The following is a 22,352-nucleotide window of genomic DNA, read 5'->3' on the forward strand; positions in this document are numbered from 1 at the left end:
GGACAGAGCAAAGCCACAAGAATAATGGAATTAACTTGAAGAGATTGGTGACAAGCAGAAGCTTTGTATAATGGGACTTTCTCTAGCACCCAGGGGATAACTGAATTCTTGTTTCTTCTTGCTTGGTTTAGTAGTCACAAGGCAATTTATCTGCTTCATGCCACCAAAATTCCTGCTCTAGAGGAATTGGGTAATAGAGTCCAGTAATATGTTTCTATAGTATTTATAATACTGATTCAACAGTTAATTTCACCTAGAGTATCCTTCATGCTTTATTCTCTCATTTCGGGTATGAGAGATGCTTTTAATTCAAAATGGTTATGTCTGTTTTATTTATCAATCAATTTTATAAAACTGCTCATCATTTGATGTGAATAGATTTCCCAAGGTGTAGAATTCTGTTTTTTTTAGCATAAGAAATTTTATTCTTCTGAGTACAATAGCATCTAACTTTCCTTAAACAAGCTAGTCAAACTGGCGGCCCATGGGCTGGATGCATCATGTGCAGGCCACGCCCACTCCAGCTCCGCAAAGGCAAAAAAATTGTGATATGTTGCAATACACATAATGCAACTGAGTTTGACACCCATGCCTTAAAACATGTTGTCCCATTCTGATAGCAAACAAGACCATTCCCAGCTTTTGATTTTGAAGGGATTTTATAAGGAAGACTGGAAGGGGCTTCAGATAAGGGAAGGGGCCTTCTCATCCTTATTAGCAAAGTGATTGTATAGGAAAAATGAGGCAAAGTAAATAAAAATGAAGTCCAATTCCATAGCTCTTTTTGGATTTGCATTTATTAGAAGCTGAACTTCAATTAATATATAAAAACTCAAATCAACTATTTCCCTTAAGAAAGCTCATATTAATAGAAAGCATGCTAAAAGGATCTTTTGATTTATACATAAAAAGGGTTTTTTTTGAAAATCATCAAGGTACATAGCAAAATAAACCTCAACTATATAATATAAATTATACTTTAGGGAAAAAAAGCTGTTAAAAAGTGAAATTTGACAGGAAAGAACTGATAATTAATTCAAAAATAACTTATTTAAAAAGCTGGAAATCTGAATATTATTGGTGTGAGACTATGTTATAAGACTTTTGTACAAAAAGCAAATACTAAATACTGATTTGTCAGTTATTTGATTATTGTTGAACATACACTGCAATAATTAATACAGGAATACATAAAAGTTATCAACAAATGTCTTATAATAAAAATTCAAACTGAAAAAGACTCAAATGTTGACACAATGTTATTTCTCATTTACATTGTTTTTCTTCTCAATGTAAATTCTGTAATACTTGATAGCAGATTTGATTCTACAGGACTTTGTCCATAACAATACTATTGAAATACTAATTCCATAAGCAGTATCAGCATTTAAAAGAATAAGTTTTGAATGAGTTTCAGAAACAGGGCTGCTGAAGTATATGACATGAGGAAGCCAACCATTTTCTTTTCTGGAAATTTAAATTAACCATATGCATTTGTTAAACACCATAAAATTATCTGTTCATACCAGCCAAACCTTAAATCAATGGCAGATTTATTTGTATCCTAGCAAAACCCATGTTGATTAATTCAATTTGTAAATGTATTTCTATTATTCAGTTCTTCACTGCAACATGAATCTAAATTACTACAGCATTAAAAGCAGAATTACAAACAAGGCACTTGAGAGAAGATTCTAATTGCTACAATACATTCTCAAGCCCAATGAAATTCTAGTAAAAATCTCTTAAATTCCTATCTATTCACAAGAGAAGGCTTCTTGAAAACAAGTCAAAGATAACATATGCTTTTATCTTCAGGTACTGTGTGACAATCAAAAGAAAGATGAAAATGGTATGAAATTCCTCCACTAATTTAATATATTTTGTTCTCCCACTGAGATTTCCTTGAATTTTACACATAATTATATATGTGTCATTAGGAACTCATAGAAAAGCAGTGGCTCTATTGCTTCATCAAAAATGATCTTGAAATAGAAGATACTGATTGATAAATGATTATGCCATTTTTTTCCGAGAAGAAACTCAGAATAGGATAAATTACTTGTTCTTCTTGACTTAGCTCATATTCCTGTACTGTAACTTAGATAAATTACAGATCAATGTTCTAAGCATCTTAGCTGGAGCACAGTAGTTTTCCTTGTAATGGCTTCAAAATACGAAATTCAGTGTATGCTATTACATATATAATGTGGCTTCGGGGCGAGATACCAACTGTACGCTGATGATACTCAGCTGTACTTTTCCACCCCGGGCCACCCCAACGAAGCTGTCGAGGTGCTGTCCCGGTGTTTGGAGGCCGTACGGGTCTGGATGGGGAGAAAAAGGCTCAAGCTCAATCCCTCCAAGACCGAGTGATTGTGGATGCCGGCACCCCGATACAGTCAGCTGCAGCCGCAGCTGACTGTTGGGGGCGAGTTATTGGCCCCAAAGGAGGGAGTGCGCAACTTGGGTGTTCTCCTGGATGCACGGCTGTCGCTGGAAGATCATTTGGCGGCCGTCTCCAGGAGAGCCTTTCACCAGGTTCGCCTGGTTCGACAGTTGCGCCCCTTCCTTGATCGGGATGCCCTATGCACAGTCACTCATGCTCTCGTTACCTCTCGCCTGGATTATTGCAATGCTCTCTACATGGGGCTCCCCTTGAGATGCACTCGGAGGCTTCAGTTGGTCCAGAATGCAGCTGCGCGGGTGATAGAGGGAGCTCCACGTAGCTCCCATGTAACACCTCTCCTGCGCAGACTGCACTGGCTACCTGTTGCCTTTCGGGTGCATTTCAAGGTTCTGGTTACCACCTTTAAAGCGCTCCATGGCTTGGGGCCTGGGTACTTACGGGACCGCCTGCTGTTACCTCATGCCTCCCACCGATCCGTACGCTCACACAGAGAGGGACTTCTCAGGGTGCCGTCCGCCAAACAATGTCGGCTGGCGGCCCCCAGGGGAAGATCCTTCTCTGTGGGGGCTCCTACTCTCTGGAATGAACTTCCCCCCGGTTTACGCCAAATATCTGACCTTCGACCTTTCGCCGCAAACTGAAAACATATTTGTTTGTTCGCGCGGGGCTTTCTTAAATTGGGGAGATTTTAAATTTAATTTTTTAGTTTTAAATTGTGGTTTTTTAGATTATATATTTTAATTTATCGGCCTAACTGTATAATAAGTTTTTTAATCTATTTTTAATTGTATATTGTTTATTTTTATCTTGGCTGTACACCGCCCTGAGTCCTTCGGGAGAAGGGCGGTCTAGAAATCTAATAAAATAAATAAATAAATAAATAAATATATAAAAATTATGGTGTAATCCTATTTTCTTCAAGAGAGTAAACCAATGTCTACAACAAGCAGGGGAAAATAACCAAAATCTGCCATTTGCTACCTTTCTCACTACTTCTTTTAAGCAACTTTTCTTTTCCCCTACCCTGCTGTTTAGCGAATATAAGCTAAACAGATGACCTAAAATCTCCTCTAGATAAGATATGTGAACAATTGTGTTTACAGATCCAGAATCACCCATAGACTGTACATTGCATCACTGATGGCTTTTAAGAAGAGATTGGACAGCCATTTGTCTGAAATGCTATAAGGTCTTCTGCTTGTGCAGGGGGTTGAACTAGAAGACTTCCAAGGTCCCTTCCAACTCTCTTATTCTATTATTCTCCTCTGAACTGTCTAAATATTTCCCTTGGGGATGGAGGAGGAAAGAAATGTTGGGTAGGATCTCAACATACTTCATGATTCAGCCATCATGAAGTTTATTTCATTCAGTTTATTTCATTCCTATTTACTGCCACTCTTATCTCATCGGATTGCTAATTTGTTTTTTTTAAATATATAGTTTGTTGTGTGTCTATGCTGTTTAGATCACATAAGAATTAGAAATGCAATAAAACAATATAAACTTTGCATAGGCGCTTATTTGCCAACAGAATAGTGTCACTGAAAACAAATCCAGTTAATTCAAGGGGGAAACACAAATACCATTTTATAATTCAAAATAAAACCAGGGGCTACATAAAACATGGTAAGAACGTTATGTTGAAAAATGACATTATCACTGAATGCTTCAGCTGTCATCCTACAGTAATAGGGTAACTGAAGAAAGGCCAGCATATGGTTTTAACCAACTTTGGCTGATCACAAAAAACATAAGCAACACAAGACCCAATGAACACTCTAGACAGTAGAATAATTACTGTCTAGAGTCACATAATTTTTAAAGAAAGATATTTAGGAAGAAAGCAATGAAAAACAATATTCTTGTTATCAGGAACCCTATGTGAATGTATCCATGTAATAACCTGGAACTGAGCTACTTAAGAGGAATAGTTTTAAGTATTATGAAAGACAAGAGAAAAAGGAAATATAATTCAGTTGATCAGAAAACCCTTGTACTCGTTAACTTTTCCTGCTTTCTGAGAACCATATGCAGTTTTAATAATGTATACTTGATTTTGACTTATTTTCATGCTATGTGCTCAAGAGCTATGTCTTTTAATTTACAGTTTTAATTTTAATTTTATTAAAACCCATTAACAAAAAAGCAGAAATTAGAAAATGAAAAATCACCCCAGATATTTATTGATTTAAGGGGAAAAAAAATAATTAGTACAAAAAGCTCCTATTTAACAGATTTGAGAAGAAACCCATAAGTCCTCTGTATGTCTAAATGATCAATGTCTAGAGTGTTCATTGGGTCTTGTGTTGCTTATAACAGCAACAACTGTTTTATAAATAACTTGCTTATCTGTAAAGAAGAAACTTTGCCATATGAGATTGCCTACCTGAGTCTGGGGCCAATAGGCTCTGAGAACAGCTTGTGTTCTAAATAGTATAAGCAGCTTGCTGTCCTCGTCGCTTAGGTGAAAAGCTTGCTCCAAAATCTGTAGCACTCTTATGCGAGGCTTCACTGGTAAAGAATCATCTCCACAGTAGGGCCTAAGCCAAGCTAACAAATCATCTGAAGACACCAGATTCTCGCTACAATCAAATCAAGATACACATCTGTTATTATTGGTTTTCATCTAATCGTATTCCATTAACAAATTCCATTCAAGTCTTTCTTGAATTAAGAAAGTGACCTTTCCAACTTTGGAAACCAGCGAGAAAGGAGGGGGGGATGGTTTTGCGCCAGCAGCGGGTGAGAATATGCAGGAATTAAACATTGAAATAGCTAACCTAAAACTATCAATAGATAGCAGAAATCCTTATATCTATTTAAAAATTATTTTTAACATTTATTTATAAGCAGTTGATAAATAAGTTGAAAACTTAAGTTGAGAAAGCAGAATATCCTAACAGAAGCAAAGTATTTCCCAGAAACCAATTGATTCGTCAGGAACAACAGATGATTTCCTGTTCAACATTTTCAGCAAATTTATTGTTACATACTACCAGAAATGTGCATTACTATACACTTTTGTTTTGTCAGTTTTGGGTGTTTTTAAACAAATTCATTTCCAAGGAAATTATTTTAACATCTTCATATGGCAATTTTTCATAGAACACGATCAATGTTAACTATTGGTCAGGAAAATTAAGTAGCATTCTGACTACCCAACAAAAGGAGACTATGTGTTTCTTGTCACTAGATAAAATCTGAACTCTAATGCCTGCTCAGCTCTTCAAACAACAATATTTATATAATCAAATGCCGAAAGCGGCAGAATTTAAAAAGGAGGTATCTGCTAATTTTTTGCTGATTGACAAAAACAGAAAATGAAACAAAACTGAATTTTGGAAGAAGTAAAATAGACAATTAGAATAAAAGAATGGAAAAAGCCATAGTAATTATCTATATGCACATCTAGCCTTCTCAAGGCCTCTCACGTCTATCTTTCTTTAAATTATTATTTATTCATTCAGAAAGCAAAACTTTGAAAGTTCCTCCTGCTAAATTGTGTCATTTTCTACCACGACTCCCATTTGTTATGTTCTTGATTTAGTTTATTTTGCAATGCTTCTTTCTAACAAGTTTTAGATCATGTTGCTGGCAATCTGTGATTCAAGGTATGCTTGTGGGAGAAACCAGGATCTTAGTCCACAAAAATAGTCAACTTGTTGGTTTATATTTAACATAACATAACATAACATAACTGTCGTGTCCCACTCCTCCGCTGACGGCTGGGTCCGGGAAATCCGAATCAGGCTTGCCTCTGCAGCTCTGCCCAAAGTCCTAGCAAAGTCCTCAGAGCAGGCAGGAGACCAGTAAGTGACTTCAGCAAGATAAGTTTGACTTTTGCCTGACTCAGAGACTGCCAGAAAGTAGCTCCTTTATATAGGCCATGGGGTGTGGCTCCATGACTCAGCACTCATTAAGGCCTGCCCCTCCCTTCCCTCTGTTGCATCCGCCTCTCCAATCTTCTGATGCGAGGGTCACTCCAATCAGCTGTTCTTGGGAGTAAACCTCCTCAGGCTCACCTGCTGTGGAGGAGGGGAGGGTCTAGCTGCTCCGCTTGCCTGGGCATGGAGTCAGGGCTGGGGCAGGAGATGCTCCTTCTTCTACAGTTTGTGGGGGCATGGAGCCAGGACTTGGGCCGGAAGGCATACATTCCTCAGTGTTGGGGAGCAGGTAACATAACATAACATAACATAACATAACAACAGAGTTGGAAGGGACCTTGGAGGACTTCTAGTCCAACCCCCTGCCTACGCAGGAACCCTACACCACCTCAGTCAGATTGTTATCCAACATTTTCTTAAAATTTCCAGTGTTGGAGCATTCACAACTTCTGCAGGCAAGTCGTTCCACTTATTAATTGTTCTAACTGTCAGGAAATTTCTCCTTAGTTCTAAGTTGCTTCTTTCTTTGATCAGTTTCCACCCATTGCTTCTTGTTCTACCCTCAGGTGCTTTGGAGAACAGCCCGACTCCCTCTTCTTTGTGGCAACCCCCTAGATGTTGGAATACTGCTATCATGTCTCCCTAGTCCTTCTTTTATTAAACTAGACATACCCAGTTCCTGCAACCGTTCTTCATATGTTTTAGCCTCCAGTCCCTAATCATCTTTGTTGCTCTTCTCTGCACTCTTTCTAGAGTCTCAACATCTTTTTACATCGTGGAGACCAAAACTGGATGCAATATTCCAAGTGTGGCCTTACCAAGGCATTATAAAGTGGCACTAACACTTCACGTGATCTTGATTCTATCCTCTGTTTATGCAGCCCAGAACTGTGTTGGCTTTTTAGCAGCTGCTGCACTGCTGGCTCATATCTAAATGGTTATCCACTAGGACTCCAAGATCCCTCTCACAGGTACTACTATTGAGCAAGGTACCACATATACGGTACTGGTGCATTTTGTTTTTTGCCTAAATGTAGAACCTTACTTTTTTCACTGTTGAAATTCATTTTGTTAGATAGCGCCCAATGTTCAAGTCTGTCAAGATCTTTCTGTAACTTGAGCCTATCTTCTGGAGTGTTGGCTATTCCTGCCAGCTTGGTGTCATCTGCAAATTTGATGAGTTCCCCATCTATCTCCTCATCCAAGTCATTGATGAAGATGTTGAAGAGTACTGGGCCTAAAACAGAGCCTTGGGGTACTCCACTGCATACTTCCCTCCATGTGGATGTAGTTCCATTGAGGACTACACGTTGAGTGCGGTTGGTCAGCCAGTTACGAATCCATCAGGTGGTGGTGCTGTCTAACCCACATTTTTCTACTTTATCTAGTAGTAGGTTATGGTCTACTTTATCAAATGCTTTACTGAAGTCCAAGTAAATTATATCGACAGCATTCCTCTGGTCTACTAATTTTGTCATTTTGTCAAAGAATGCGATACGATTAGTCTGGCATGATCTGTTTTGACAAACCCAGGTTGGCTTTTGGTTATTACTTTGTTTGCTTCTAGGTGTTTGGGGATTTGTTGCTTGATCATCTTTTCCAGAATCTTCCCTGGTATTGCGGTCAGGCTGATAGGTCTGTAGTTTCCTGGATCTGTTTTTTTCCCTTTTTTGAAGATGGGAACTACATCTGCTCTTTTCCAGTCCTTTGGCAGCTCCCCTGTGCTCCAGGATCTTTGAAAGATATAGTTCAGTGGTTCTGAAATCACGTCTGCCAGTTCCTTCAGAACCTTGGGGTGTAATCCATCCGGTCCTGGTGATTTGAACTCGTCTAGGGTAGACAGGTGTTCACTTACCATTTTCTTCCCTATTTTAACTTGTGTTTCTAATCTGTTTTTTGTAGTGCTGTTTTTGATAGGTTGGATTGTTTTTTCCTTTTGTGTAAAGACAGATGCAAAATATGAGTTAAGTAGATCTGCTTTTTCCATGTTGCTTGTCATCTTCTTGCCACTTTCTCCCAGCAATGGGCCAATTGTTTCCTTGACTTTTTTCTTGTTTTTAACATGTTGGAAGAAGCTTTTTGTTATTTTTACTTTTGTCGCTAGCCTTTGTTCATTGTGAGCCTTAGCTTTCCTCACTTCATCTTTACAGGCTCGGGCTATTTGCTGATATTCTGCCTTAGTTATTTGCCCCTCTTTCCACTTTTTATATTTGTCCTTTTTGTCTTTCAATTTGTCAGATAGTTCTTTATGCATCCATGCTGGTTTCTTTTGAGATCTATTATTTTTCTTCTTCATTGGTATTGTGCTAGACTGCGCTTTTATAATCTCACTTTTCAAAATTTCCCAAGCTTCTTGAGTTGTTTTCCCTCTGAGGATTCTCATCCATTGAATCCTTCTCAAGCTCTCTCTAAGTTTATTGAAATTAGCTCTCTTAAAGTCCAAGACTCTAGATTTATTTCCAGCAAGCCTAATGTTCTACTTTAAAGTCAATTTAGGTTGCATCTCTACCCCACCTCAGATTCCTTAAAAGTAACTATATACTTGGAGAAAAAATTGGGAGAAATTAACTTCCACTCTCTTTCCCTCAAACATCTAGTCCACTTTTGGTTTTTAGCATTACAACGTATATCTGCACTTTTCTTGCATGAACCTCTTTGGTTCACAATCTTTATCTGAAAATAAGATGGAAATACAGTACTTAATTCATACTAGAATGTGTAAGCTGTTGAAGTAGCATGCTTTTCCCATCTGTTCTCCTAGATATGCTTCATACTGTTGCCTTTTACCTGCCCAAACCTGGAACCAAGCCATATTGAACAGAAAATAGTTTACTCTCTCCTGTCTTCAGCAATAACTCTTTCTACACATGAGGCACTGCTTTTTTTTAATACATTTTATTCACCTACAAATCCTTTAGGAATAGTCTTTTAATATCTTCCTTCTCAATTTTTTTTTTTTTTTGGAGAGGGAAGGCTGTGGAGCTGTCTTTAATTTAACCTTTCCTATTTTCTCCAAACAGCTGCTCTTATTCTCCTGTGCTAGAGTTAATCTATTTGAGTCTGATCTGTTCCTTCAAAACGTCAGATGAATAGCAATATTGCAGCAGACTAAAGATAAAAAGCACTTTCTGTTAATTTTCAAAGTACGCAAGGAAACAAATTAGAAAAGGAAGTTCCCTAGAAATAATTGACTAAATAATAATAATAGACTAATAATAGTTGCGTTTGCTACCTATTGAAGTAAAAAAAAACTGTGCTATTTCATTAAATAAGAAATCTGTTACATAAGCTGTAACAGATACAGGCAAAATTTTATTGATCTAATACACAGACTATATATTGAATGACAAATCTGTGATTTGATGAAGCACACAATCAAACAATCTTAATAAGATGCTATAGGCCTTACAATATTCAAGTTATCAGGAAAACCACCACTGTCCATCTCAGGCAACCACCGCCCATTCTGCTAGCTCTAAAAGACTATATATCTTTATTTGTATAAATAATGCTTGTTATATTCACTGATAATATTTCAACTTGACACTGGTTTTTTTTTCAAACGAAAAAGAAGCAGTAGGTAGCATGTGATTTATATTTGAAGTAATACTGCTGTAGTCATTGTAACAAGACAGATGAGAACATAATACCAGCTAGAAGACACCAATTCAACCTGTCTGAAAGTGCTGAAGTAATATAAGATGACAGTTTAAGTTATCATTTCATAAAAACTTCAGAATTTATTTAGCCTATGTACTCTTTTTACATTCCATCTCTCAAAGAACTGGTGCTAAATTAGAAATGAGTTTTTGGAGGAAGTGACATTTGGAATGTAAATTAAAAAGTTGATAAATTAAAAAGAAAGCAGTTGAGGCCTTGGCTTCAAAAGTTTGGCAAGCTCATTTTTCAGATAACTATATCTTCCTGAAGGGAACCATTTATATTTAGTTCCTACAACATCTGAAGGGTACAAAGGTAAATAATGTTTCATGGAATACAAGTCTAAGACCTTATTGTAGTAATATTGGTATTTCAAAATTTATCTTCCTACTAGAATTTTATATGGATTTGTGACTATGTTCATTGGGCTTTTCCCTGGGGAAAATAATAGTATGCACAACAAACAGTGTAGTGGTTCTTTTGGAACTAATAACTTGACAAGTTATAGCAAATAGATAGATGCAGGAAGTTTGCTGCCAAACATACAAAGTGGAAGTTTAAAGGCTACAGATCCACTGCTGAGTATGGAAATATCTGATTCCATCAAAAGATGTGGGACTGCATAAGAAAGAAAGATAGCAGGGGCGGGGGGGGGGGGGGGAGAGAATAAAAAAAAAATATTTGAGGAGGTTAAAAAAAAATCTCAAACAGAGTTAGAGAAATGAGAAAGGATAGTAGGACATATGTACTGTGAAAAGGACAGATTCCTGAGAAAAAGCTATAAAGCGGCATGTTTCTGAATAGGTTACAGAATAGGAATCTGAAATTAAAGATATGGAAGTGTGAAGAAAGCATTTCAAATTTGATAGGAAATTAGTATGGACAACAAAACCAGAAAGTATCTCAAATCCGCTGACTACCTGCACGAGTAAAAACATAGTTGAATATAGCATACAAAATAGGAACAAAAATAAAGAAAAAAACAAAAAATAAAATATTTTTGGGCATGGGTTGCCAGTCCTGCTCTTAAGCTGGTTGCATTTACTCTGCCACAACACATTTCTGGTTTGTGTGTGTGTGGGGGGAAAGAGACAGATCCACAGCATCATTTCTAAATTGTTAGATTTAATCCAGATTTTTACAATTAATTCAAATTTGATGCATACTCTTATTTACCAACTGTAATCAATTTTTCAAGTTATGCTTTCAAAACTCTTACCCATTTTCAGCACTTGTGTGGACAGCAGAGACAATGTCTTCCAGTATTTGAAAATGATCTTTCTGAAAAGAATGCCGATCACTTTCTTCACTGTCAAATGAGTAAAAGAGAAAGATGTTTATTTGGAATCAATGTTTCAGAAGTCTTTAAGTTCTACATGTTTAAACATTCTGTGCTGCTTATCAAACACTAAACAAGTAAAAATTACATGAAAGATACGCTGACTGAGTTTATCCTTATTTGCTTTGCTTTGCTTTGATTCAATGTAATATGTGAATCTAACCATTTGTGGATTTGCAAATAATTTATGGCTTAGTAAACTGAATGAACCAGGCGTGGATTTTACTTACCTTTGCTACCGGTTCACTTGCGCGCACTTGCTTCGCTCGCGCACACTTGCTTCGCTTGTGCACCATTTCTGCACATGCACAAAAGCGTTTGCACACGCGCAGATCATATTTAATGACGTCCAGGCGGTAAGTCAGGCCTCCCACCGCTGCTGCTACCAGTTTGCTTGAACCGGGCGAACTGATAGCAACCCATCACTGGAATGAATCCATTTGAGCTTGTCCAACAAATCTCGTTTAAACAAGTCCTGATTTAGTGCTATTATGAGTTCAACTTTCATAACTGGCTTTTATAACTATCAGAATAGTTTTTTAAAAGAGAAATTAAGATACAAGATCCCTCTAATTAATAATAAAAAAGTATTTTATTTCATTTGCCAGGAAAGTTGTCACATTAATCAGTATTAACAAACCACACATATAAAGGCCCTAATATGAAAGCATGTTAAAGAACTATCTGACATGTACTGAAGTTGCTTTGTTGGTTCACATTCCTGAGTAATTAAGCAACTAAAGGGTTATTAAGGCTTGTCTCCCAAGAGCCACAACAGTAATAACACTGAGATCTAAGCAAGATTCTAGGTCTCAACTCTGTTAGGATTTTTTCTGGCAAAAAATACATTCAGAGTATAATTTTCTCATTTCAAGCATAGAAACAAGCTGTACCAAGGTTTCTGAACTGCTTCTATTGAATAATTAACTAGCTTCTTGGGAAAAGGGAAAAATTCACGACAATATGATCTTTGCAAAGTAAGCTATTGATAGGGTCATGCTAACCCCAGTTTAACATGTACAGATTTAAATATTACTGTCCACTTAAAAGTTCAATATTTCATGAGTGGACTTCAGTATTCTATGCTTAAAGTAATTTCACCAATTAATTTGTTACTTTGTATTACATAAGCTCTACTTCTGCATTTACTAGAGTGTAGTAACTTATATATACTTCTATCAATGTTTAAGAAACATTTGAGATATTAAGCGTTTTACTGCTGCAGGTTAGTTTTTAAATTTTCTCTACCAATATTTTCTCTTATGCTTTTCAAAGATGCTACTTGATTAATTTCCCGCTCTCACATTGCTTAGCTATCTGAGATAGAAAAGATCATTAAACAAAAAGGCAAGACTTATTTACTGTTAAAAAGAAAGTAATATATTTCAGTTCACTCTTAAAAAGTGTTATGTGAGACAGTATCTAGACGGTTAAGTCGTTTTCGTATTAACATTCAGTGAAATAGTTAGAAGCCCATCAAATGGTTGATCTATGTGTGGTCATGCCACAGCTAATGCCAATTTATAGTCTGAAAAATATAGCAAAAAGTATAACTTATAAGTAGTTGGTATTATTAATCAAGTGCAAGTTTTCATGGCTGCTATTTATTTATGAAATGACTTGTGGGTAATGCTGTGTAAGAGAGTGAATATGTGTTGACGTTTCTATTGCCTCTCTAATAATTGCCTCTCTAATAAGTATTCATAAACATCCAAATAATTTAAATGAGGAGAAGTGTTATCAACTGTCATCTACTTAGCCATTAGTGGCTGGTTGTGGGCATCCTGCTCCACTAAATGCAGTCAGTATATAAGGAATTGACATCTGCTGCCAACTTCACTTTCAGATTTGCTCTAAAGAAACCAGCACCACAGCTGGCAAAATATAGCATATATTCACTATCTTGCATGGCATTATTCAGAGGTTCTTTAAAATTTGTGGTCTTAGTTTAAATATGCAATCTCACCACTAGCAAATATTAACACATTTGAAACTAAAAACTAAGGAGATAAAGAGCTTCTTAAAGCTGTACATTAGTTTATTAAATTCCTTTATAAAAAGATAAAACAAGCCTATTGTGTGGCAATTCCACTTTATAAAATATAAGGACACACAAGGAACCTGCAGAGATGGCGTTAGTTTGTTCTTACAAAAATATCAGTATAATAATTTAGATCACTTTTCATTAAAACTAATACTCAAATAGAATTGTTATGAGAAACTCACGGCTAATCCTATGGTTGATCTTTTTATTAGATACTAACTCCCAGCCTTTTCTTTTAATGTGCTTTTTAAAAAGAATAATGGGCACTTTTGTAAAGACCCATTGGTTGAAACACAGTGTAAGATATTTTAATGAAATAATTAGAGCACAAAACTTCAAAACAAACCCATGAAACTGATATATGTAAAAGCCTGGCAGTAAGGGCCTATTTGCTTACAAACATGGATTTTCTTCAAAAGCAAAATCAAGGAACCTAGGGTCCTATTTTATATATGTCTTCTTTTTAAAAAAAAAAATATTATACCATCTCAATTATATTTAACAATACACCCTTAAAAGTTCTGAAATGCATAATTTCACTTGCCTCAAAGCAGTTATCACTCTGATTAGAGCTGTCTCAACAACATCCCTGGGTGAAAGTCCTAAATCTCCAACAGCAACATCCAGTAATGTTTTTATCATGTTCAAAGGTTGTCCATCCAAGCACATTGTTACAACTTGTTCATGGATTTTTTTCTTTTCTGACCGGGATATATCATATTGATAGCCATATTCTCGCAGAATTTTCTATAAGGGGAAACCATTTAAGTGTAAATAAGTTTAAGTCACAATAACTCAATATTTATTTCTGAAATTCAGATTTCATTTCTAACCTAGAAATAACCTTTTCAGAAACAATAAAAACAAAAAACTCCAAACTTTATTCCAATAAATTATGACAGAAATCATTATTCCCACCACTGCACAAAGGAATTTGTGGAATTAATCTCTGAACGGTTACCTTAGGGATATTTATAGTATTATAAATATGTGTATGTGTATCTGTGTATGTAAAAAAAAAACCCACAACTTCCTTTTCCACCTTACTTTTATGATTTTATTAATAATACAAAAATTACCATCAAGCAAAACTATTGCCGAGTCCAAATCTATCGTAACATTGTCCTTTCTACCAGGCAGCTAATAAAGATAAATGCAGGTGATCCTGCAAGATCTAATCTGGGTCGGTCACTGGGAATAGAGGTTTACTTTTCTGAGCTTTCAGACTCTGCTGGAGCCAATTTTCAAGGAACTTCCCTCTACTGGAATGAACACACACACACACCTAGAATGGATCTTGCAACATTGTCCTGAGACATGTATATTTGCATTCACAGGTGATCCTCTTTTAACGATCACTCTTTCAGTAACCACTAAAACTTGAGAAAGCTGAATGAGTGATAGTTGCAATTGGTTCTTGAAGTTCTATCTATCACAGCACCCTGAGGGACACATTCAGTGGTGGGTTGCTACCAGTTCTCCCCAGTTCGGGTGAGATGGTAGCGGAGATGGTGAGGTGAGAACGAACTGGTTCGCCCTGATTGTCAGTTGGGCCCTCCTGCCCCTGCGCTATACCTATATTTGTTCATTTTTAGCCCAGCTGATAGGTGCGGCAGAGCGAATTGCCGTGCCTCAGCTGTTCTGAAATCCAATGCGCTTGTGTGAAGCGCAAGTTCGGCATGCGTGGGAGTGAAGTGAGCAAGGCGCGCCAAAATGTGTGTGTAAAACGAACCGGTGGTAACACCGGTTGAAAACCACCACTGGACACATGATCATGATCTGGGAACTTGGCAATGAGCCTGGATTTCCAACAATTGCAATATCCTACAGTCATGTAATTGCAATGTGCAACCTTCCCTGCTGGCTTCCCACAAGCAAATTCAACAGGGGAGCCAACAGGAAGCTGAGTGTTACAATCCTTCCTTAATGACCCATGTGGACCCACTTAAAGATGGCAACCAGGGACTGCCAGTAAGCAATGCAGTCACATTATGTTGAGCTTTATGATACTATCACGTAATGATCAACATTCCGGTCCCAATTACTATAGTGAGGAGTACCTTTCCAAGTTTTAAAAAGAAATGAAAAACTGTGATTCTGTCACCTGAATTATTTCAGCGTGAAATTAAATCTGGCTACTTTTATGGTATGTTTTACAGAGTGAAACAAACCTAGATGAAGGCGGATGGGAAAATGAATTTAGAAAACTAGCGCCCAGAGTTTCTACTGATGATAATCTTGATTTGGTTTTGTTAAATCTTTTTCACCTACCTTGTCACTGGTTTTTAGATAAGAAATAAAACTATGACTAAGGGTTTCCAGATGTGCAAGGGACTGCTGCAGATAATTCAAAACATCTTCATAAGTGATTTGCCTGTGAACTGCACCTTCTGTGAGGTCCCCCTCAGAAGCTCTTTTCCCAGCTTTTTCAGCTGAATGTTTCATCGACTTTATGGCTTTCTTTGTCATCTCTACCCGGGAGTCGACTGACAGCTGAGAAAAGATAATGCTCAATTCAGCATAAATTGTCACTAGCATTTATAGTACAAGTGGTGCTTGAATGCACATGAATCGGGGATACTGAAACTGAATAATATACATTGATTAAAATATTTCCCCCTTTTTTTTTTAGTAAAGAACCAGAATGTGTTAAATCTAACAGAACATGAGCAAGAAAAAAAATTGTTTCTGAAAAGAGCTTTTGCCCTCAAAGTCTAATCCCATGCTATTTCTTTTTTCATGCCTATGTTTCTCTTGAATGATTCCATTATCTAATTTTTAAAAACATTAAAAAACACACAGAGACAAAACTACTTCCTTCCTTATAATAGCCTGTGGAAATCTTCATTCTTCAACAGGTTTGACAAATGCCTCTGAAGCTATCAGTTGAAGTATTCCACTTAAAGTAGTATTTTGAATCAAGAGCTCAAAAGGATTAACAAGTAAACAGGAAGGCAGTAGAACTGAGCAATCCCATTCTTTCTCTAAATGAGTTTTCAAGCACCTACATATTGGGATTTGCATAATATTACAATGTCTGGTTGCTGCCGATTCCTCTACCTCAGACAATTAATAATTTCTCAGGGGAAAAAATGAACTGTATCTCACTCAAGGAACTCTTCCAGATGACTTAAAAAAAAAAACAACCAGAAAGTTTTTTCTCACTAATCCACAGGTAAACTTTTACAGTTCAGAATTCTCAATGTAAACAATCTAAGTTCATGTATCATGCAAGCCATGGTTTGTTTAGCTATAGTTATAATTAGATGGATCCACATAACATACTAAACCATTAAATGTTCACACAAATTATGGGTTACTGTAAAGTGTAAATTTAGTCATTATATCAACCTTTATTTTTTACTGTAAAATTAAAACACAAAATATTTCCAAGTATTGTAGAGAAGTGTATATAGATAATCATCTTTATGTATGTTCCTTGCTTGATATTTGCATTTCCTGTTTTTTCTCTGAAAGAATGAAAACTATAGACACTCCAAAACTGAGAGGAGTGTATTATCTAAGAGTATCTGTCTAACATAATTCATTTAGAAAAAATATATTGCATTTTGCATTGGCACCAAAAACATCTTTTGTAATTATGTTAAATTTGTATATCTAATTAAGGTCTAACTCTTCATAGCAAATAAAACTCCAACAGAAGACATTTTGTAGTCTGATTTATTTCGAATGTTACAGCATAAACTAAATTAATAAAAACACACCTACTCAGCTTATAGGTTAATTGAATTTGATAAAGATGAAAAGTAGTTAAATTTTATAGAAAGGGGCTATTTAATCCTTCAGATGTATTAACTGGTCCGATATGCTGTAACTTGATCAAGCAGTAGCCTGAACTGTGATAATCCTTGCCTGAAATGCTACCTCAGATTTAGGATCTTGGGCTAAACCATAATCAGAGTTCTATAGTCTTCCAGATTTTGCAAAACCAAAACTCCAAGCACTTAAAGCTAACAGAACATGAGCAAGAAAAAAAATTGTTTCTGAAAAGAGCTTTTGCCCTCAAAGTCTAATCCCATGCTATTTCTTTTTTCATGCCTATGTTTCTCTTGAATGATTCCATTATCTAATTTTTAAAAACATTAAAAAACACACAGAGACGAAACTACTTCCTTCCTTATAATAGCCTGTGGAAATCTTCATTCTTCAACAGGTTTGACAAATGCCTCTGAAGCTATCAGTTGAAGTATTCCACTTAAAGTAGTATTTTGAATCAAGAGCTCAAAAGGATTAACAAGTAAACAGGAAGGCAGTAGAACTGAGCAATCCCATTCTTTCTCCAAATGAGTTTTCAAGCACCTACATATTGGGATTTGCATAATATTACAATGTCTGGTTGCTGCCGATTCCTCTACCTCAGACAATTAATAATTTCTCAGGGGAAAAAATGAACTGTATCTCACTCAAGGAACTCTTCCAGATGATTTAAAAAAAAAAAACAACCAGAAAGTTTTTCCTCACTAATCCACAGGTAAATTTTTACAGTTCAGAATTCTCAATGTAAACAATCTAAGTTCACGTATCATGCAAGCCATGGTTTGTTTAGCTATGGTTATAATTAGATGGATCCACATAACATACTAAACCATTAAATGTTCACACAAATTATGGGTTACTGTAAAGTGTAAATTTAGTCATTATATCTACGGTATAGTGAATATCAACCTTTATTTTTTACTGTAAAATTAAAACACAAAATATTTCCAAGTATTGTAGAGAAGTGTATATAGATAATCATCTTTATGTATGTTCCTTGCTTGATATTTGTATTTCCTGTTTTTTCTCTGAAAGAATGAAAACTATAGACTCTCTAAAACTGAGAGGAGTGTATTATCTAAGAGTATCTGTCTAACATAATTCATTTAGAAAAAATATATTGCATTTTGCATTGTCCCCATGAGAAACTACACCAAAAACATCTTTTGTAATTATGTTAAATTTGTATATCTAATTAAGGTCTAACTCTTCATAGCAAATAAAACTCCAACAAAGACATTTTGTAGTCTAATTTATTTTGAATGTTTCAGCATAAACTAAATTAATAAAAACACACCTACTCAGCTATAGGTTAATTGAATTTGATAAAGATGAAAAGTAGTTAAATTTTATAGAAAGGAGCTATTTAATCCTTCAAATGTATTAACTGGTCCGATATGCTGTAATTTGATCAAGCAGTAGCCTGAACTGTGATAATCCTTGCCTGAAATGCTACCTCAGATTTAGGATCTTGGGCTAAACCATAATCAGAGTTCTATAGTCTTCCAGATTTTGCAAAACCAAAACTCCAAGCACTTAAAGCTAACACAACCTGTGAGACTCAGGGCTAGCTTTTAAACTAAAGATGTCAAAATTTAGGGACACAGTGCGACCCTTTCTTCCAAATTATTCTAAAATGTAAATCTTTGCAATCGGTAGGAGGTATGCCATATACTCTTGAGTTATCCGTTTCAACACTCACAAAGCCACAAATTGCCTAACCCAGCCTTGCTATCCAAGTCTGACATAAATCCCTGCAATTTTCCTGATCCTTATCCTACTGTTTTGTTTAATTGTTTAATTTGTTTAAAGGAAGAGATCTTCTTCAAAATCTTTTATCACAATTTTGTATAATGGCTGAATGCATTTTTGAGATGTTATCCTTTTTCAAAAGCTCAGACGGAAAACAGTTTGCAAGTAATCTCCAGTCTTTTAAATCCAATATAATTGCAATCCAGACTTTCAATTGTTCAGTAATCCACATATTGAGTAATAGTTCACTTTCTTCTATCTACATTTATCTATCTGCCTTACTTATGTTCTAAAAGTGTGTTCTAATTTCTGCACTGAAGTAACCAATTCTTTTATGGAAAAATAGATTGATTTTCTTCCAAAAAAATAATTGTTTTCAGTGTACATATGTATGGATTTTCACTAAGTCCCTTTTGAATAATTTTTTTCAAAATGCCATTTGCTGTACAAATATAACAATATAAGCTATTTATATTATTTAATACAGGGGCCACGTGTTTTTTAAGTTGCAAACGCTATCATATGATTTTGCACAATGATGTTGATGCCAAATACACCCACTCCTCGTTTAGTGACAAAGTTCCTTTCCAATGACTAGATTGTTAAGCAAAATAGTTGCTAAGTTAACATGTGACTTAGGGACAGAAAGAAATACTATGAAGATAACTGGTTGCTATTGCCTGACTCAGATAAAGTTCTCTTGCCCAGCTACATCATTGTTACTCTCAATCTGGCATGTGTTGCTGCTAGGAGCAGAAATTTCTTGTCTTTAAGGTCCATATGAAATTAAAGAAGTTTAATAATGTAATATTATTCATTAGAAAGCTAGTACTAGTGAATTTAAGTTCTAACTGAACAAAGTACAATTCAGTATTGTAGAAGCAAATTAATTCCCAATCTATTCTTTCCATTAGCACTTTATACAGGTAGCCCTTGACTGACAACAGTTCATTTAGCAATCATTCAAAGTTACAATGGCAGTGAAAAAAAAATGACTTATCACTGTTTTCACTTTACAACCACTGCAGTATCCCCATGGTTATGTGATCAAAACTCAAGATGCTTGGCAACTGACTTATATTTAGGACGGCTGCAATGTCCTGGGGTCATGCAATCACCCTTTGCGACTTTCTGACAAGCAAAGTCAATGGGGAAGCCAGATTCACTCAACAACTGTGTCACTAACTTAAGAGCTGCAGTGAGTCACTTAACAACTCTGGCAAGAAAAGTCATAAAATGGGGCAAATTTAACTTGACAAATGTCTCACTTGGCAACTTTTGTCTCACTTGGAAATTTTGGGCTCAGTTGTGTGGTCTTAAGTGGAGGACTACCTGTACTTTCTCTAGATCAGGACCCCTAAACCAGACATCTTTCAGATATATTGGAGCCTAGTTCCCATAAACCAAAAGCAACATGGCTATTGGTTAAATCAGGGGTCTGCAACCTTAAATACTCAAAGAGCCATTTGGACCCGTTTCCCACAGAAAAGAAAACACCGGGAGCCACAAAACCTGGGTGGGCATGGCTAACTCAACATCACTCACTTCCACCGGTCACATGACACCCCCCCCAGCCATGCCTACCCAGAAGGTCATTAGGGCAGAGAACCGGTTGTTAAAAAACACTGGGAACCACAAAAACCTTTTGCCATCTCTCCCCCCCTCTCTCTGTATCTCTCTCTCCCTGTCTCTCTTTATTTGCCCCAGCCGCTTCTCCATCCCCCACTGTCGCCCTTATCTTCTCAGGCCAGGCGAGGAGTGATTGGGAGGGGAGGGCGAGGAGGGGGGGGGTAGCCAGTGATGGGATCACTTGACAGGGAACCAGAGCAGAGGGCCCAAAGAGTCGCATGCGGCTCCGGAGCCACAGGTTGCTGACACCTAGGTTAGATGATGGGAGTTTGACATAGCTGTCTCAGATGCAATTAAACCATAGGTACAAGATAATAGGTCAGATGTAGCACTGACCAGCCTTGCTTTTTGGGGATCCACATTAGAAAGAAATACATGAAAGAACCATTGAGAAATTCTGACTCTCACACAGGGATTTGGCCACCCACCAGATGATGGCCATTATCATAACGCAGAGAGCCAATGAGCAAGGAGAGAGGAGAGCAGTGCCAACTTGCTTGGAAAAGCTCCCTGGGAATCAGAACTTCTTGAAAATAAGTAGCTTATTTTTTTTGCCAACTTGGATAGATCCAATAGCTTCCATTATTGGAGCCTCTTCCTGACAACATTCAAATGCTGATTTTTTTAAAATGATAGTTTGCTTTGGTACTTTCCATATATTTTCTTCTATGCTTTGTCCAACTATTTAGAAACCCCAATTTTTGTTGATGTCTGACACTTTTTTTACACTAATGAAGTCATACACATAATGCTGTTATAAAATAATACTTACTTTGGTGACAGCCTTTGAAGAAAAAGTAATTTCATCCAGACAACTGATAATATCTCCTGGGTAAAGTCTATCAAAGTATTTGGCACAAATGTCATAAGAATGAAGCCATTCTGGTGGGGTTTCTGGAATCCTTTTAATCAGATGGGAATCCCCATTCCAGAACGCTTTTTTAATCCAGGCAGCATAGACAGAGCTAGGAGAAAGCAACCTTCCATCTTTTCCTGGGATTTTAGGAGCAAGTTTGGAAATCGGCAGAATATTTTGACTTGTAAGGATAGGATCCAAAGCTTCCAAAGGATCTGCATTTTCTTCTGTTAGTTTTTTATAATTAAGACCTGTTAGCAGAAAAAAATATGAGCAGAAGTCCTTATGGATCAACTATGTAGAAACTGAAATAAAATGCGAAGCACTATTTATGGGTGTTGGGATCCTATTACTAGTGTGTAATTTTCATCGTACTACAGTAAATACTTTTCTCCAATTTAGGGAATGGAATATTATGTTATTATGTTATGCAAGGTTTTAACAGAGAAACAAGTAGGCAGAGAAAACGAGGGAGGCATATCAAAGCCTCAAAGAGGAGACTCATTTAACCTCCCACTTCATGAGTTTTAAAGTTGTTACAGCAGGATAAAGTGATATAAATTTGTCACTTTTCCTACCACTCCTAGATCAAAATTACACATGATGATATTTTTACCAGCCATCACTATGTTCAAAGGGCACTAAAAAGCATTTTCATGTGTACTAAATGTTGTGTTTAAAACACCTCTGGATGGATGAGTTTACCAATGGTATAGATATGGGTGAATTCTGTTCTAATTGTTCTCTCTTAAATGGCATATTCCTATACATGTTTATTTAGAAATAAATCCCATGGTAGAATCCTGAATAAAAATGACCATAGCTTCACTATATTTTTGTAAGTTTTGGCTAGAACTTGGAGCGGGCATGGGAACGGAGCCAAAACTTCATTAAAACCACTTCATGACCTCAATTGTGCACCACTCCTAGTGTTGCCGATTTTTCCAGGGATAGCAATAGCTTTACAGTCCTTTCTAAGTGGTTTACAGAGTCAGCATATT

At 36.5% G+C, this 22,352-nt stretch overlaps 1 protein-coding gene across 1 annotated transcript in view; it reads right to left on the reverse strand.

The window, feature by feature from the left end:
* NBAS (NBAS subunit of NRZ tethering complex) overlaps positions 1 to 22,352 on the reverse strand; it is a 167,790-nt gene that overhangs the window by 17,745 nt on the left and 127,693 nt on the right. Inside the window, exons 44-48 of the mRNA XM_058178795.1 lie at positions 21,268 to 21,602; positions 15,609 to 15,830; positions 13,882 to 14,084; positions 11,174 to 11,263; positions 4,797 to 4,992 (exon numbers count right to left, since the gene is read on the reverse strand). Of these exons, the coding sequence (XP_058034778.1) occupies positions 4,797 to 4,992; positions 11,174 to 11,263; positions 13,882 to 14,084; positions 15,609 to 15,830; positions 21,268 to 21,602 (1,046 nt within the window). The remainder of the gene's footprint in view (positions 1 to 4,796; positions 4,993 to 11,173; positions 11,264 to 13,881; positions 14,085 to 15,608; positions 15,831 to 21,267; positions 21,603 to 22,352) is intronic.

The sequence above is a fragment of the Ahaetulla prasina genome, chromosome 1 (genome assembly GCF_028640845.1).
Source record: "Ahaetulla prasina isolate Xishuangbanna chromosome 1, ASM2864084v1, whole genome shotgun sequence".
In the NCBI taxonomy this organism is placed as follows: Eukaryota; Metazoa; Chordata; class Lepidosauria; order Squamata; family Colubridae; genus Ahaetulla; species Ahaetulla prasina.